This window comes from Salvelinus sp. IW2-2015, linkage group LG13 (assembly GCF_002910315.2).
Source record: "Salvelinus sp. IW2-2015 linkage group LG13, ASM291031v2, whole genome shotgun sequence".
Taxonomy (NCBI): Eukaryota; Metazoa; Chordata; class Actinopteri; order Salmoniformes; family Salmonidae; genus Salvelinus; species Salvelinus sp. IW2-2015.
In genome coordinates this window covers 39289073-39304783 of record NC_036853.1, presented here as the reverse complement: position 1 = coordinate 39304783, position 15711 = coordinate 39289073, and the positions used below count along the sequence as shown (strand labels likewise).

Here is a 15711-nt window from a genome sequence, read left to right as displayed (position 1 = left end):
TAAATTACTGTAAGATATACTTAGTTTTACCTCAACTGTCATTGGTGGCCTAACAACTGTCAGCGCCAAATCATTTAGGGTTATTTCCTAAGCCTAAAACACCATTGGAATACCTTGCACTTATTTAAAACAAGAAATATCAGAAAGTAAAGAAAAATACTTACCTTCACTTTACCTCAAAACATAGAAAAGACTTAACAGTACATCAAATTAGTTTAGCAAGCTTATTGGTGAACACAATAGATATTTCAAGATGATGGTTTTACAGACCTGAGTTGGTCATTTTTGCCTCACTTATACAATTTCACACACAAGAATGTTCCTGAATCACTGGAAATCAGGGGTTAAGACCAACATCTGTAAAACATCCTTGGTAAAAAAAATGAAAGTTCATTCTATGCTATTTTCATTTCTCAAAACCTAACTGACTGGATTAAAATGTATCCTGCCATGATATTGTGCAGTTTGGATTAAAATTGGATGTTGCCTCTTCACAATATTATTCTGTTTCTCAACAACAAAAAAGGACCAGACACCATAAGCCTATTGAACACCTAAAGTTACACACTTGATACAGACAGGGAGCTTAGTGAGCTCTAAAAAGGCAGCATGTAATGAATGGTAAAAAGAGACATGTCACCATTTTCTTTTTTAAGGAAAATATTTGTTGTGTACTGCAAAGCTCTGGTAAAATGAACAGCATAATGAACGGATCTGTCCTGTTTCTTTTCTTTTTTCTCTCTTTTTAAACATCATTCACTGGCATTAAGATTCATTTTTCCCGTTTTACGGGCTGCTTTAAACTTATTTCTGTTTTGAACTTGAGCCAGAATGGGAAGATCCAGAGGACTGGCCACGGCGCCTGAAACGAAACAAAATACCAGAGAGGTGAGTAGGGTGGACAGGCACGACCCTCTAAGGCTTAAATTCAGCACATGCACCTGATATTACAGCATTAAGATAAGGTACTGTAACTGTAGTAAGTCACATCAAAATCTTGACTCGCGTAGTGAAAAGGGTAGTAGATGGCAAGGCTAATATTCAGTACACCATTTGCGGTATTCCACAGAAACCCAAACCTTTCGGACGATCGTGATCTAGAGCGCCTTTTTTTCCTCTCTCCAGATGAGGACCTGGAGCGACTACGCTTCTTTTCCCTCTCTGGCGAGGAGGAGGGCGAGCGAGTCCTCTTCCTGGGAGAAGAGGCCTTTCCAGACCTGGAGCTGGATCTTTTGTAGAGATAAATCAAGCAATCAGTGAGGCAAAAACAATAATGAACCAGGTACAGTGCATATGGAAAGTATTCAGACCCCTTAACTTTATCCACATTTTGTTACGTTACATCCTTATTCTAAAATTGATTAAATAAATTATCAATCTATACTCAATAACCCACAACGACAAGGCGAACAGTTTTTCTTTATGTTTGCAAATTTATAAAACAGAAATATCCTTATTTACATAAGTATTCAGACTCTTTGCTATGAGACTAAATTGAGCTCAGGTGCATCCTGTTTCCATTGATCATCCTTGAGACGTTTCTACAACTTGACTGGAGTCCACCTGTGGTAAATTCAATTGATTGGACATGATTTGGAAAAGGCACACACACCTGTCTGTATAAGGTCCCAGAGTTGACAGTGCATGTCAAAGCAAAAACCAAACCATGATGTCGAAGAAATTGTCCGTAGAGTTCCGAGACAGGATTGTGTCGAGGCACAGATCTGGGGAAGGGTACCAAAAAAAATTCTGCCGCATTGAAGGGCCCCAAGAACACAGTGGCCTCCATCATTCTTAAAACGGAATAAGTTTTGAACCACCAAGACGGTGAAGCATGGTGGTGGCAGCAGAGACTGGGAGACTAGTCAGGGCGGAGGGAAATATGAACAGAGCAAAGTAGAGCTCCCGAGTGGCACAGCGGTCTAAGGCACTGCATATCTCAGTGCTAGAGGCGTCACTTCAGACACAGCCTGGATTCAAACCAGGGTAACACAACCGACCGTGATTCCCATAGGGCGGCGCACAATTGGTCAGTGTAGGCCGTCATTGTAAATAAGAATTTGTTCTTAACTGACTTGCCTAGTTAAAGGTTAAATGTGTATAATTGAAAAATAAAGACATCCTTGATGAAAACCTGCTCCAGAGCAATCAGGATGTGTTGGAAGGTTAACCTTCCAACAGGACAACAAGCCTAAGCACACAGCCAAGACAACGCAGGAATGGCTTCGGGACAAGTCTCAATGTCCTTGAATGGTCCAGCCAGAACCCGGACTTGAAGCCGAACTAACATCTCTGGAGAGACCTGAAAATAGCTGTGCATCGACACTCCCCATCCACCCTGACAGAGCTTGAGAGGATCAGCAGAGAAGAATGGGAGAACCTCCCCAAATACAGGTGTGCCAAGCGTCATACCCAAGAAGAATCTAGGCTGTAATCGCTGCCAAAAGGTGCTTCAACAAAGTACTTAGTAAAGGGTCTGTATACTTATGTAAATGTGATATTTCAGTTTATTTTTTGTACATTTTCTAACAACCTTTGCTGTGTCATTATGGGGTATTGAGTGTAGATTGAGGAAAAAACTATTTAATCCATTTTAGAATAAGGCTGTAGCGTAACAAACTGTGGAAAAAGTTAAGGGGTCTGAATACTTTCCGAATGCACAGCAAGTGAAACAAGCGTACACAGCCTTAAAATGGATATGAAAAAGACCAACGGACATAGAAATAGTTGATTTAACATGACAATAAATTAAGAAACAGGGACAAACTTTCCATAATAATGTGACACGTTCCATAATTAAATTGGGGACATCCAAGGAAGGAACCGTATATGGAGAAACTGCAGGATTTGAGGTCATCAATGCACAGCCTCTTCTACACTTTAAATAGGGCACTATGGTTTCTGGAACATTCTGCCCAGTCACATACACTCTCTCCTAAGGGGAGTGCATGTCACCTCATTCACCTGGAGTTGGACCTGCGAGACCGGCCTCGCTCTTGGGAACTGGAGCGAGATCTGGAACTGGATGAGCTTCTAGATTGGGATCTGAAAAACAGAAAACAAGAAATGTAACAATATTTTCTAACGAGTGAAAAACAAGGGGCATGCACATGGATGAAAACAAAGAAGTTACATCTATCATACATTGTGTAACAGTCCGTCAATGGCAAAAGAGATCAATGTTGCACACCTTAATGTGAACATAAACCAATGATCACTGGCTACTTTGGACCAATGTGACAAATCAACTTAAAAACATCTAAAACTGACAATACAAGGGATTCAACTTTTTTTTTTAAGTATCTGATTCAAGCTAACATAAAAAGGTCAATCAACAATAAACCAAGTATTAAACTGGCAAGCATTAACCATGAAAAGATGCACACTTGTGAATATGCCGTCCCCCCCCCCCCCCCCGCGCCTTTTGATGTCATACGCCATCTTACATTGTTGTGTCCACTCTTAAGTCAAGGCAGTAACCTTCACTTTGTAACCAATTGACAGCAATACAGAAATCAATAACATATCTGAAAACATTAGTTGAAACAAGACAAAAAACAGATACTTAATAAAAAATATAAACGCAACATGTAGTGTTGGTCCCATGTTTCATGAGCTGAAAAATATTCCAGAAATGTTCCATACACACAAAAAGTTTAAAATTCTTACACTTTTATTTTTTTAACATCCCTGTTAGTGAGCATTTCTCCTTTGTCAAGATAGTCCATCCACCTGACAGGTGTGGCATATCAAGACTGAATAAAACAGCATGATCTTACACAGGTGCACCTTGTGCTGGGGACATTAAAAGGTTACTAAAATGTGCAGTTGTGTCACAACATGCCACAGAAGTTGAGGGAGCGTGCAATTGGCATGCTGACCGCAGGAATTTCCACCAGAGCTGTTGCCAAATAATTTGTTAATTTCTCTACCATTTTAGAGAATTTGGCAGTACGTTCAACCGGCCTCAACCGCAGACCACGTATAACCAGGCCAGCCCAGGACTTCCACTTCCGGCTTCACCTGCGGGATTGTCTGAGACAAGTCAGCCGACGGCTGAAGAAAGAGTTTGCATAACGAAGAATTTCTGCACAAACTGTCAGAAACCAACTCAGAGAAGTTCATCTTGTCATCCTCACCAGGGTCTTGACCCGACTGCAGTTCGGCGTCGTAACCAACTTCAGTGGGCAAATGCTCATTCGATGGCTATGCATTTGAGAAGTGTATTCTTCTCGGATGAATCCCAGTTTCAACTGTACCGGGCAGATGGCAAACAGTGTGTGTGGTGTAGGTTGAGCAGTTTGCCGATTTCAACGTCGTTAACAGAATGCCCCATGGTGGCGGTGGGGTCATGTATGGGCAGACATACGATATGGACAACAAACAATTGCATTTTATCAATGGCAATTTGAATGCACAGAGATACCGTGACGAGATCATGAAGCCCATTGTCGTGCCATTCATCCGCCGCCATCACCCCATGTTTCAGCATGATAACACACAGCCKCATGACGCAAGGATCTGTATACAACTCCTGGAAACATACCAGTTCTTCCATGGCCTGCATACTCACTAGACATGTGGCCCATTGAGCATGTTTGGCATGTTCAGCATGTTCTGGATCAACAGCGTGTTCCAGTTCCCACCAATATCCAGCAACTTCGCACAGCCATTGAAGAGAAGTGAGACAACATTCCACAGGCCACAATCAACAGCCTGATCAACTCTATGCGAAGGAGATGTATCGCGCTGCATGAGGCAAATGGTGGTCACACTAGATGCCGAATGGTTTTCTGATCAACGCCCAACCTATTCTTTTATTTATTTATTTCTATATAAATTAAAGGTGTCTGTATTCCCAGTCATGTGAAATCCATAGATTTGGGACTAATGAATTTATTTAAATCGACATTTCCTTATATGAACTGTAACTCAGTGAAATCTTAGAAATTGTTGCGTTTAGATTTTTGTTCAGTGTACAAATAAACACAGGTACCCTTTTTCACATTACGATTAGGTGATAAACCCACACACATACTGAATCACTTAAGACAAAACAGGAGAAAAAAAGTAGCACAAAAGTACATAATTCATGAGGATCAATAGGTTATAAGGAATATTGAGCTGATACTGACATTTTGCCTGGAGTTACCCTTGACCTGTACCCTTTTACCTGGACCTGGACCGAGAGCTGGAGGAGCCCGAGGAGGATTGGGAAGACCCCGGGGTGCTATCCTTTATTGCGACTGGCTTGTCCTTCTCCCCCTCATCACCACTGGCATCCAGATCGTACTTTGACAAATCCGCATCATCATCGTCGTCGTCATCATCGTCCTGGGGACCCAGAAATTACGGTTTCAAAATATAGCGGTGTGGTGCTAATTAGGTACAAATTATATTTTTAACTTTAAGGTTATGGACACTTCCATCCCTGTTCGTAACTGAGGTCCTCTCTGAAAGTGACCAATAAAAAGCAATTTTTCCTTCAACGCTGCAAAATATTTTACTGCAATATGGCCTATTAACAACTCGTGTGGCGAGCTTTCTGATGCAATGTGGGTTCTCCACATTGTGCTACATACTGATATTGGACAAGAACGTTAAGCTATGGAAAAGAGCCATATTGTCCCCAAACCTGTTCCGTTAATGCGGAGCACAGGTTGCATTTTATTTCCCAATCTCAGGGACCTTGTCCTCACATCTAGTTTGTATTTTGAAAGGTCTCCTTCCTCTTCGTCGTCATCCTCCTCCTCCTCCTCTTCTGGTTTTACTGGTTCCGCCTTCTTTTCACTCTCCTTCGAGGAAGACCTGCTACCAGGTTTCCCACGGTACTTTTTTTTTTTTCTCCCAAACTGGCAGATATTGAAATCCAAAAGTATTAGTGTAAATGGAATGGCAACATACATTGTTGTCTAAAATATACCAAATCATAAACCAGTATGACTTGACAGTTATAAGCCCATAGTGTGGTTTCTTAAGAGATTCACCTCGTCGTATTCTCCATCAGATTCCTCTCGGTCAATGTACTCCACATTCTCCCTCTCATTGAACCCTCCACCATATCCTGATAACAGGAAAGGGCAATGGAATTAAGAATTAACTAGGAATATCCAATGAGGCAATGCATTTCAAAACACGACAAAAAACGTCTAGGGCAGTGTTGTGTTATGTACCTGTTCTCTCCTCGAGCTTGGCATATTTAGGTGTGTTACACATGTTGCACTCAGACCTCCTGGCCCAGTTCACATTGCCGCAGCTATATATTAAAAAGGCATACCATAATGTGCTTATCAGACACAGTCAAAGCATAACCTGTGTCAAGATCCACCATGCACGAGTCAAAGTTTAATGAAGAGTTAGCTAGTCACTTACGTTTTACACTGCCAATCGTTTGCACTAAAGAGGCCCCGACTCTTCTCAGCCAGGGTCTTGCCAATCTCTGTCCCTCCTGCTTTCATCATCTTTGCCTCCGTTGTCTTTTCTGTTTTGGATAGATAGGGATTCACATTGGTGTGACAATCCTTTGACTCCGAAGTCAGTGAAACAAATCCTGGTCATGTTATTCCTTGATACCGCCTAACACATGAATTGTCAGTGGTTACTTTTCTGATGGACTCAGACTTCTTTACAGACTGACTGACATCAAGAGAACCAGAGTTTACAACTGTAAGTCTCATCAAACTGAATCTCTATTCCTCCAACCAAACGATTGTAAATTTGTGGAGCGATTAATCTTGACAAGTGTAAAGAGTCATGACAGGGTAGTAAGTGTAGTACTGGGTCATATAGAGACATAACTTACCACTGCCACATCTATTACAGCTTGTTCTTCTTGCAAAGTTCACATTTCCACACCTAGAGGAAAATAACAATGTGTCAAAATGAGCATATGTCCAATCAAAAACAACTCTTTTGAACAATGGGTAAAATGTTCCTGCGTTTTTGGACACCCTACATAAAGCACAATCCAACAATTATTTTACTGTACAGAGACAGCTCATCATTAGGACAGTGAAGCCATTTATTTTTTATTTTGGATCGATACTTCTGCATTTTGAAACACAGAATGTCAATCAAAAAACTCCTTGAGGCCATGGCCATAGTAATGCTGGGGTTTACTGGGTCTGAAGCCTGGGAGAAAGAAAAAAAAAAGTTCAAAAGTTTGGGATCACTTATAAATGTCCTTGTTTTTGAAAGAAGCACTTTTTTGTTCATTAAAATATAATCAAATTGATTAGAAAGTGTAGATATTGTTAATGACTATTGTAGCTGGAAACGGCAAATTTTTTATGCAACATCTACAAAGGCGTACAGAGGCCCATTATCAGCAACAATCACTCCTGTGTTCCAATGGCACGTTGTGTTAGCCTTTTCAAATGAAAGCCTTGGATTAGCTATTTGATCATACCAAACCCCTGCCTAGAAGCCAGCATCCCGGAGTCGCCTCTTCAGTGTTGACGTTGAGACTGGTGTTTTGCGGGTACTATTTAATGAAGCTGCCAGTTGAGGACTTGTGAAGCATCCGTTTCTCCAACTAGACACCGGTGCTCCTCCCATTCTTTCTATTCTGGTTAGCGCCAGTTTGCGCTGTTATGTTAAGGTAGTAGTACACAGCGTTGTACGAGATCTTCAGTTTCTTGGCAATTTCTCGCATGGAATAGCCTTCATTTCTCAGAACAAGAAGTGACGAGTTTCAGAAGAAAGGTCTTCGTTTCTGGCAATTTTGAGCCTGTAATCAAACCCACAGACGCTGATGATCCAGATACTCAACTAGTCTACAGAAGGCCAGTTTTATTGCTTCTTTAATTAGCTTTAGTTCAGCTGTGCTAACATAATTGCAAAATAATTTTCTAATGATCAATTAGCCTTTTAAAATGATAAACTTGGATTAGCTAACAACGTGCCATTAGAACACAGGAGTGATGGTTGCTGATAATGGGCCTCAGTACGCCTATGTAGATATTCCATTTTTTTTATTATTTTTTTTATCAGTAGTTTCCAGCTACAATAGTCGTTTACAACATCTACACTGTATTTCTTATCAATTTGATGCTATTTTAATGGACCAAAAACAAGGACATTTCTAAGTGACCCCAAACTTTTGAACAGTAGTGTGCACACAAACACACCGCAGTACCAGTCAAATTTGGACACCTCATTCAAGGGGTTTTATTTTTACTACATTGTATAATAACAGTGAAGACATCAAGACTCTGAAATTACACATATGGAATCATGTAGTAAACCCCCACAAAAAAAGGGTTCAACAAATCTAGATAGTTGTTAAATTTGAGTCTTCAAAGTAGCCAACCTTTGCCTTGATAAAAGCATTGCACACTCTTGGAATTATCTCAACCAGCCTCATGAGGTTGTCACCTGTAAGGTCAGTATAGGTGCATCAAAGCTGGGACCGAGAGACTGAAAAACAGCTTCAAGCTCAAGGCCATCAGAATTAAATACACATCACTAGCACATTACAGGCTGATGCCCTATATACAGTTGAAGTCAGAAGTTAACATACACTGAGGTTGTAGTCATTAAAACTCATTTTTCAACCACTCCACAAATTTCTTGTTAACAAACTATAGTTTTTACAAGTCGGTTAGGACATCTACTTTGTGCTCGACACAAGTACTTTTTCCAACAATTGTTTACAGACAGATTATTTCACTGTATCACAATTCCAGTGGGTCAGAAGTTAACATACACTATGTTGACTGTGCGTTTAAACAGCTTGGAAAATTCCAGAAAATGATGTCATGGCTTTAGAAGCTTCTGATAGGTTAATTGACATAATTTGATTCAATTGGAGGTGTACCTGTGGATGTATTTCAAGGCCTACCTTCAAACTCAGTGCCTTGACATCATGGGAAAAGCAAAAGAAAATCAGCCAAGACCAAAGAAAAACATTTGTAGACCTCCATAAGTCTGGTTCATCCTTGGGAGCAATTTCCAAACGCCTGAAGTACCACGTTTATCTGTACAAACAATAGTATGCAAGTATAAACACCATGGGACCACGCAGCCGTGATACTGCTCAGGAAGGAGACGCGTTCTGTCTCCTAGAGATGAACGTTCTTTGGTGCGAAAAGTGCAAATGAATCCCAGAACACCAGCAAAGGACCTTGTGAAGATGCTGGAGGAAACAGATACAAAAGTATCTATATCGACAGTAAAGGGCTTTGTGATGGCCACTCCAATACCTTAACTTTGTTGTCCTTAAGCCATTTTGCCTCAACTTTGGAAGTATGCTTGGGGTATGCATTGTCCATTTGGAAGACCCATTTGCGACCAAGCTTTAACTTTGACATGAAGGTCAGTCAATTCGGAAATTTTCAAGAACTTTAAAAAGTTTTAGCACAGTCGTAAAAACCATCCAGCGCTATGATGAAACTGTCTCTCATGAGGACCGCTATAGGAAAGACCTATAGTTAACTATGCTGCAGAGGACAAGTTCCTTTTAGTTACCAGCTTCAGGAATTGCAGCCCAAATAAATTCTTCAGGGTTCAAGTAACAGACATCTCAACATCAACTGTTCAGAAGACTGCGTGAATCAGGCCTTCATGGTTGAATTGCTGTAAAGAAACCACTGCTGAAGGACACCAATAAAGACACCTTGATGACACCTTTGCACACTCTTGGCATTCTCTCAACCAGAATTCGCACAGCCGACCTCAACACCAATAAGAGACTTGCTTGGGCCAAGAAACACGAGCAATGGAAATCTGTCCTTTGGTCTGATGAGTCCAAATTTGAGATTTTTGGTTCCAACCTCTGTGTCTGTGATGCAGAGTAGGTGAACGGTTGATCTCCGCATGTGCGGTTCCCACCGTGAAGCATGGAGGAGGAAGTGTGATGATGCTTTGCTGGTGACACTGTCAGTGATTTATTTTGATTAAAAAGGTACACTTAACCAGCATGGCTACCACAGCATTCTGCAGAGATACACCATCCCATCAGCTTTGCGCTTAGTGGGACTATCATTTATCTTTCAACAGGACAATGACCGAAAACACACTTCCAGGCTGTGTAAGGGCTATTTGACCAATAAGCAGCGTGATGTTGTGCTGCATCACCTGACCTGGCCTCCACAATCACCTGACCTCAACCCAATTGAGACGAGTTGGACTGCAGAGCGGCGTAAAAGCAGGCAAAAAGTGCTCAGCATGTGGGAACTTCTTCAGGAGTGTTGGAAAAGCATTCCTCATGAAGTTGGTTGAGAGAATGTCAAGAGTGTGCAAAGGTGTCAAAGCAAAGGGTAGCTACTTTGAAGAATCTTAAAATGTATTTTGATGTTTCACACTTTTTTGGTTACTACATGATTCCATGTGTTATTCCACAGTTGTGATGTCTTCACTATTATTCCACAAAGTAGAAAATAGTAAAATAAAATAAAGGAAAACCCTTGAATGAGTAGGTGTAAACTTGACTGGTACTGTGTACACAATGCATTCGGAAAGTATTCAGACCCCTTGAGTATTTTCTTTAATCTTGTTACATTACAGCCTTATTCTAAAATATATATATTTTTAATGAAATAACTTCTTTACATGAGTATTCAGACTCTTTGCTATGAGACTCGAAATTGAGCTAGGTGCATCCTGTTTCCATTGATCCTCCTTGAGATGTTTCTACAACTTGACTGGAGTCCACCTGTGGTAAATGTAATTGATTGGACATGATTTGGAAAGGCACACACCTGTTTATATAAAAAGGTCCCACAGTTGACCGTGAATGTCTYAGCAAAAACCAAGCCACGAGGTTGAAGGAATTGTCCGTAAAGCTCCGAGACAGGATTGTGTCAAGGCACTGATCTGGGGAAGGGTACACAAAATCTGCAGCATTGAAGGTCTCCAAAAACATATTGGCCTCCATCATTCTTAAATGGAAGAAGTTTTGAACCACCAAGACTCTCCCTAGAGTTGGCCGCCCGGCCAAACTGAGCAATCTGGGGAGGTCACTGACAGGACTCCAGAGTTCCTCTGTGGAGATGGGAGAACCTTCCAGAAGGACAACCATCTCTGCAGAAATCCACCAGTCAGGCCTTTATGGTAGAGTGGCAAGACGGAAGCCACTCCTCAGTAGAAGGCACATGACAGCCCACCTGGAGTATGCAAAAAGGCACCTAAAGACTCTCAGACCATGAGAAACAAGATTCTCTGGTCTGATGAAACCTAGTTTGAATTCTTTGGCCTGAATGCCAAGAGTCAAGTCGAAGAAACCTGGCACCATCCCTACGGTGGAGCATGGTGGTGGTAGCATCATGCTGTCTGGAATTTTTTCAGCAGCAGGGACTGGGAGACAAGTCATGATTGAGGGAAAGATGAACAGAGCAAAGTACAGAGAGATCCTTGATCCTCAGGACCCTCGGAGAAGCTTCACCTTCTAACAGGACAATGACCCTAAGCACACAGCTAATACAACGCAAGAGTGGCTTCGGGACAAGTCTGAATGTCCTTGAGTGGCCCAGCCAGAGCCCAGACTTGAAGGCGACCTAACATCTCTGGAGAGACCTGAAAATAGCTGTGCAGCGACGCTCCCCAACCACACTGACAGAGCTTGAGAGGATCAGCAGAGAAGAATGGGAGAAACTCCCCAAATACAGGTCTGGCAAGCTTACAGTGTCATACCCAAGAAGACTCGAGGCTGTAGTTGCTGCCAAAGGTGCTTCAACAAAGTACTGAGTAAAAGGGTCTGAATACTAATGTAAATATGATATTTCAGTTAATTTTATACAACTGCAAAAATGTGTCATTATGGGTTAGTGTGTAGATTGAGGAAAAAAAATCTATTGAATCCATTTTAGAATAAGGCAGTAACGTAACAAAATGTGACCGACCGCCTTGAGTCTTATGTAGCAAAATTTGAAAGTGTTATCTTTTTTAAAACATTGGATGAAAGCAGATATATGTATGTGTGAATAGACCCTTTTACACACACACACACACAGTTGAGGAACAACGGGAAAGTAATTCTGCATTGAAAGTTTATAAACTTGTAACCTCACTTTTGAGAAAACTGCCTTTGAATGTTTTGGTAATACTATTGGAGACCCCTTTTGTCTACACTCATTCAGCATTGTTCACACCGTCTTAAGCTTTAGCCCCACCCATCTCTTTAAGGGTTGATCCAAACATTCTGTCAAGCACCCAAGCTAACGTTGGCTAGCTTGCTAGATACTTCCAGACACATGAAAACAGCTCACTGACCATTTTACTCACCCTAGCAGAGCTGGTTAGGCTATTTTTATGTTATCCAGAGCGTTGGTGACGGCAACTGTGCTGCAGGCAACAATTGACACTTTGCCATATTCAATGGGTGTTGAGTGTTCGTAAATTATTAAAAAGCCACGTTAGACAGGATTACCTACATATACTGACCAGCTCAAATATACAGAAGCGTGCCATATGGCAGACCAATCCGACCTCATCTCTCGGCATGTCCAACCCACCCATTATCTCAGACAATTATAGCTAGCGGGAAGGTTGCTGGCTTTTTCTTTGGCTTAACCAACTATGCTCGTAATTTAACAATTGTATTCGTATTTACAGATGGCATACACTTTTGTTATTATGGCACATGAAAGTTCACATGTTCTAGAAGGCATTTCTGCCAAAAAACACATTTTGGGTTCAAACTGCTCTCCTGTGAAGTAGTGACCCTCGACATAATCCTAGTTTCCTGAAAAGAGACAAATGTGAAGGGGTCTGAATACTTTCCGAATGCACTGTGTGATATATACACAAACATATTTGCATGTATATCTATAAATATCTATATACACACACACATATATACATACATACATACATAGCAACCGCCAACCACAGGAGGATTCAGGAGCCTGCTCTCAAAGAGTGTAGACAGCCTGCTGCCGCTCTGCTAATCGTCAGATGGGGAGATGAGGTAGGGGGCCCGCACGTGGGTAAGTGGGGGGCCCTGCCTTGATTGGATAACTGATTAATAAAAATAATCCATTGAATAATAAATAAATGTGACTGGTTATGTGTGAGTTGAGCCCAAGCCCTATGCCCAAAAAACAAAAACACTTATTTTTACACAGGAACTTAAACTTATTATCAAAAAGCGGTTTTTGGCAGAAATGCCTTCTCAAAAGTGAAATTTCATTTGCCTTAATAACAAACTTGTATGCCATCTGTGAATACGAATACAATTGTTAAATTACGAGCCTAGTTGTTTTAGCCACAGAAAAAGACAGCAACGTTCCCACTAGCCATGATTGGCTGAGATAATGAGTGGGCTGGACATGCCGAGAGATGAGTTTGGATTGGTCTGCCATATAGCACGCCTCTATTTGAGCTGGTCAGTATGTCTAGGTAATCCTGTCTAATGCGGCATTTAAAAAAAGAATAATTGCGTAGTAAAACTGCATAAGTGTTGCTCTCCACTTTCTCGAGGACCAAGTTTTGAAACCAGTGGAATTCGATTATGATAGGCGTTTTCTCCATCTCCGGATTACATCTTGAAACTAAGGGCAACCATGGAATGCGACAGGAGATGCGTCCATCCATGATGTATACGGGTAAGAGTCTACATGCAGATATTACACGTTTCTAACTGACAGAAAGTGGTTTAATTTCAAGTGTACAGTTAGCTGGCTAACGTTAGCTGGCTGTCTCACTAGCTAACGTTACATGTATGATCTTATTATTCGTATCTCAGAGCCATTTGCTTGGCTAGTTATAGCCTAATGTTAGCTAGCTAACATTGAACCTGGTTGGTTAGCGACCTGCAGATTCATGCAGGGTAGTAACGTCATGAGTTGGGATTATGGTTCATTGTTTAACTAGCTAACAAAAGACTCCACTATGCATGTAACCATTTCGGGTGCGTTCATAAACTCAGTTTGGCCATCTACGCCTATTTCTGAGCTCTCTCACCTGAGTGTGCCAGAACGCAGAATAACTGTGTAATTTACTAACACTCAACACCCGTTGAATATGTCAGGTGTCAGTAAATGTTGGCAAAAAAACTTAAATTTTTGCCAGCAGCAGTTTGTCACCAACACTATGGATAACACGAAAACAGCCAAACGAGTTCTATTAGGGCGAGTAAAATGGTCAGCTTGTATGAGGGCTAAAGCTTAAGAGGTTTTGAACAATACTGAATGGGTGTACACAATGAAGAGCTCTTCAGTAGGTACCCAAAACATTCAAAGGCCATTTTTTCAGAAGTGAGGTTACAAGTTTATCAACTTTCAAAGCAGAATTTTTTTCTCCCATTGTTACTCAATTGTATGTGATATACAATTTTGTAGCTCTGTCTCTCTGCTCCAATGTAAACACACAATTTCGAATTTTGCTACATAAGACCGAATCAAGGCGGTCGGTCAAATGTTGGTACCCTGATTTGTTAATAGAAAATTGTGTGTTGGGAAAGAGTTAAGCCCCGGGGCCTATGAATTCTTATTTAAATACGAATTGGTTAGCTAGCTAGCTTGCACCACTTGAATTAGTGATATTGAAAAGGTTATCGTACAGTGTGGCCCACTTAATAGAGAATGTCCCTTGCAACGCCAAGGTTGTGGGTTCGATTCTCACGGGGAACCAGTATGAAAATGTATGCACTCACTACTGTAAGTCACTCTGGATAAAAGCGTCTGCTAAATGACTAAAGTATAACTGTAAATTGTGTCGAGAGGACAAATACATGACCAAAAATAGCGAGCCACCATCTAACGTTAAACCCCCACTTATCATTGGCTAAAATTAAACCAGTTTTGACATAACTAACTAGCCAACACTAGGATGTGTGCTAGCAAGCCATCCCTCTTTCATTGAACATCGGGGTTAGTTGCCCAACAAGCTGCACCACACATCAAGGGGAGTTAGGCTCGCAAACGATTTTATATGCACTGGCTGCACACACGTAACGTTAGTTGGCTAACTAGTGGGTTATGGTTAACAATACAGCAAACGAGATACGTTAGCAAATATAATTGTTGCTAGCTATAACTACCGTTAGTAATTTTAGATATGTTTTAGTATCAAGGTAGCTAAAATAGCAAAAATAGTATTGGGCCTTGTCCTTTGTAACGTTAGCTAGCTAATTCACGTTTCGCTAACATGTGGTGAAAGCTAGACACAGCAAGCCTAACATTTTATTTGAATGCTTCTCCAACAACATGTCTGTTCAAAATGTAGCTTGTTCGTTATCTTACTTCTTATCAGGGCAAATCCAGTCTCCGTCGCTCACGCGAAAACTCTTCCCAGGAATTTTTGTATCCATGGCTAATCGCTAGCTGGCCTCACGACGCCTGAAAGAAAGAACCTTCTTCTTCTATGCTATCGTGGCGGTCCACAAACAAACCTTTAAAGTGCATGCCGCCACCTACTGTGTTGGAATGTTATATCAATCATGATCTGCCAAATTCTGTACTACCATTAAAATAAAATGCTAAACCAAATAAAGGCGTCAGCGCTACCATGTGCCTTTTAATGCAGCGCTTTATGACAGTTGAAAGGTCATGTCAATATCATGTAAACAAAACCGATTGACCATTTAGCAGGATGGATTTCTGGTGAGTTTTATTGCAGATGGCTTGCCGTTCATTTTATTATATATTTTGAAATGCGCGAGTAACAGTCTTGTGGCCGTGATTACCCGTTGTCTGAACATTATGACAACTTATTACTGTGATGGAGTTGGCTAGTTATGACGTTGTGTGTGGTACTGTAGATCTGGACATA

General features: G+C 41.1%; 1 protein-coding gene across 2 annotated transcripts; it reads right to left on the bottom strand.

Annotated features, from left to right (window-relative positions):
- Positions 1–210: 210 nt before the first annotated feature.
- Positions 211–15314, bottom strand: zranb2 (zinc finger, RAN-binding domain containing 2). Of its 2 annotated transcripts, XM_070446256.1 has the most exons (11): positions 15183–15262; positions 12812–12957; positions 6803–6855; positions 6373–6481; positions 6174–6256; positions 5988–6064; positions 5700–5852; positions 5174–5334; positions 2965–3045; positions 1080–1229; positions 211–862 (listed from the first exon to the last, which is right to left on the bottom strand). In XM_070446256.1, coding segments are annotated over exons 2-11 (927 nt in total). In that variant the 5' UTR covers positions 12814–12957; positions 15183–15262; the 3' UTR covers positions 211–804. The 2 variants fall into 2 exon arrangements, with proteins under 2 accessions (XP_070302357.1, XP_023853979.1); XM_023998211.2 differs by lacking the exon at positions 12812–12957 and having other exon boundaries at positions 15183–15314.
- Positions 15315–15711: the final 397 nt, after the last annotated feature.